Source organism: Apodemus sylvaticus, chromosome 2 (assembly GCF_947179515.1).
Source record: "Apodemus sylvaticus chromosome 2, mApoSyl1.1, whole genome shotgun sequence".
NCBI lineage: Eukaryota > Metazoa > Chordata > Mammalia > Rodentia > Muridae > Apodemus > Apodemus sylvaticus.
This window is the reverse complement of record NC_067473.1, coordinates 167,335,726-167,338,348: the sequence shown is the minus strand read 5'-3', so window position 1 is coordinate 167,338,348 and position 2,623 is coordinate 167,335,726. Positions and strand designations below refer to the sequence as shown.

Here is a 2,623-nt window from a genome sequence, read left to right as displayed (position 1 = left end):
AGTTCTATAGTGTCAGGGATTATCTTCTTTTGTTCCTCCAATTTTTATATATGTTAATTGTGCTTGTAAGCGTTATAAACTTTTGATTTTTGTTGTTGTTCCTCCTTGATTTTTGGAGTTTGGATCCTTCCTAGTTTCTGAAGTTCTTTTTCTACATAACCCATGTCTCAAACCCCTGGATTCAAGTAATCTCAGCTTTCCAAGGAGCTAGAAATACAAATATGTGGCACCATACCTAGTTGATGATGATGACTTCATAGTGAAGAGGAGGCAGGGCAGTGTTGGTTTCTGTTGTCGGACAAGTGTATTTGACACTGATACTCCACATTTGATTGCTAAATGCAAATACTCTCAAAAGAACAAGTAAATTTTATGAAATAGAAACGTCACCATTTGCTTAACAAACTGCAAGCAAACATTAGTCTGCAAACATTTTACAGACAAGCAAAGTCTTCAAAACAATGGAAAAGAGCATTCATAAAGTTCTGGTTTCATCACATGACAATAGGCTTTAAAAGCTTGTCTCTATGTAGATAAAGAAGATGACAAAACTCTTCCATCAAGAAGCCTGCATATGGGACATTCTCCAGCAGATAATTTACAATAGATGCAACAGAAGCAACCTTAGAGATCTGCAAAGATGTTGAATGCGGCAGAAGGCATCCTCCTTTGTGTTGTCACTAGTGAAGCAGTGTTGGGAGTTTTAGGGGACACATTTATTGCACTTGTTAACTGCATGGACTATGCCAAGAACAAGAAGCTGTCTAAGATTGGTTTCATTCTCATTGGATTGGCGATTTCCAGAGTTGGTGTCACATGGACAATAATATTACAGGGGTATATACAAGTGTTTGTTCCATACATGCTTACCTCTGGAAACATAACTGACTATATTTCCTACATATGGCTAATTCTCAATCACTTAAGTGTCTGGTTTGCCACCAACCTCAACATCTTCTACTTTCTAAAGATAGCAAATTTTTCCAACTCTGTATTTCTCTGGCTGAAAAGGAGAATCAGTGCAGTTTTTATCTTTCTCTCAGGATGCTTACTTACCTCATGGTTACTATGTTTCCCACAAATGACAAAGATACTTCACGATAGTAAAATGTTCCAGGAAAACATATCTTGGGTCCACCAGCAGAAAAATTACTTCCTCATTAATCAAAGTTTAATCAATCTGGGAGTCCTTTTATTCATTATCGTATCCCTGATTACCTGCTTCCTGTTGATTGTTTTCCTCTGGAGACATATCAGGCAAATGCACTCAGATGTTTCAGGATTCAGAGACCTCAACACAGTTCATGTGAAGGCTATGAAATATCTAATGTCTTTTATGATCCTCTTTATCCTGCATTTCGTAGGCCTTTCCATAGAAGTGCTATGCTTTATTCTGCCACAAAACAAACTGCTCTTTATAACTGGTTTGATAGCCACATGCCTCTATCCCTGTGGTCACTCAATCATCTTAATTCTAGGAACCAAAAAGTTGAAGCAAGCTTCTTTGAAGGTGCTGCAGCATCTAAAATGCTGTAAGACAAAAGGAAATCTCAGAGTCTTTGCAAATAAATAGCCGCCATGTTCTTCCACTGGTTTTTACCTGTGAGCTGATATTATCAAAACCTCCTGCCAACCTATGGTTGATGACATCTCAAGAAATCTAATTTTCTGGTGGCATGTTAAGTCAACATGAAGCCTCACTTCGCATTGTGACTTTACTATGCAAATTCTTCCCACAAAATAACCAGATAACATTCAGTCTGGTTTTTCGGGTGAGAATAAAACAAAAAAAAATCATTTTTTTTGTGAATCACCGTAGTTCCCAGGATGAGTAAAAAGAAAACAAGACACATGGTTATGATCAGTCTTTGTGTCTAGACAGACAGCTGTGTGTGATTTCATCTTCTTTAAGCAGAAGTTTTTGCCTTCATTGTGTAAGTCCTATGTTTTCTGCTAATGGAATATATTTTATGCAATAAAAATATCCAGGATAGTGGTTATAGTTCTGTCAAAAGCTGCTAGTGAAACATAGTCTAGTCAAGGGAAGGAGTGGCCTTGTCTATAAGTCCAGCAAATAACCTGTGATAAAGTAAATATTCTGCTAGAATATTGGATCCAAAGAAGCTAATATGGCTGATGACAAAAGAAAATAATACTGAACCTAGGTAGAATCTGATTTTATTTTTGAAGTGATTATTTTTTTTACTTTATATTGACTCTTTGTGAATTTTGCATTATGTACCCTACTCTCCCTCAACTGCCTGTCCCCTCATGCCTACTCTTCACCCTTGCAGCCTCCCCCATTACCAGAAGGAGGCAGGGTCAGCTCTTCTGCATTCATGCCTCCAGAGTCAGGTCTATCGTGCTGCCCAGCCATAGCACAGGGCCCATTGCCCCAAAACACACAGGGTAAGTGCACATAAGATAGAGGTTTGGTATATAAATTATATTAAAACCTACAAAGGGCACAGCTTGCTCTGCCAGCACTAAGCATAGGTTCCAGTCCAGAGGCCTCTGGCAGGAGCCTTCAGATCTCAGCTTCGGGATTCAGAACAGCCTGGGCTGCAACAACTCATCTCCGGGTCCTGCAGGAGGCCAGAGGGGCACCCAGGAGGCCGGCTAG

The 2,623-nt window shown here is 39.3% G+C and overlaps 1 protein-coding gene across 1 annotated transcript; it reads left to right on the top strand.

Moving 5' to 3' along the window:
- The first annotated feature begins 640 nt into the window (after positions 1 to 640).
- On the top strand, positions 641 to 1,573 carry LOC127678133 (taste receptor type 2 member 107). Its single transcript, XM_052172919.1, has one exon. It carries the CDS (start codon positions 641 to 643, stop codon positions 1,571 to 1,573), a length of 933 nt encoding a protein of 310 aa, XP_052028879.1.
- The last annotated feature ends 1,050 nt before the right edge of the window (positions 1,574 to 2,623 follow it).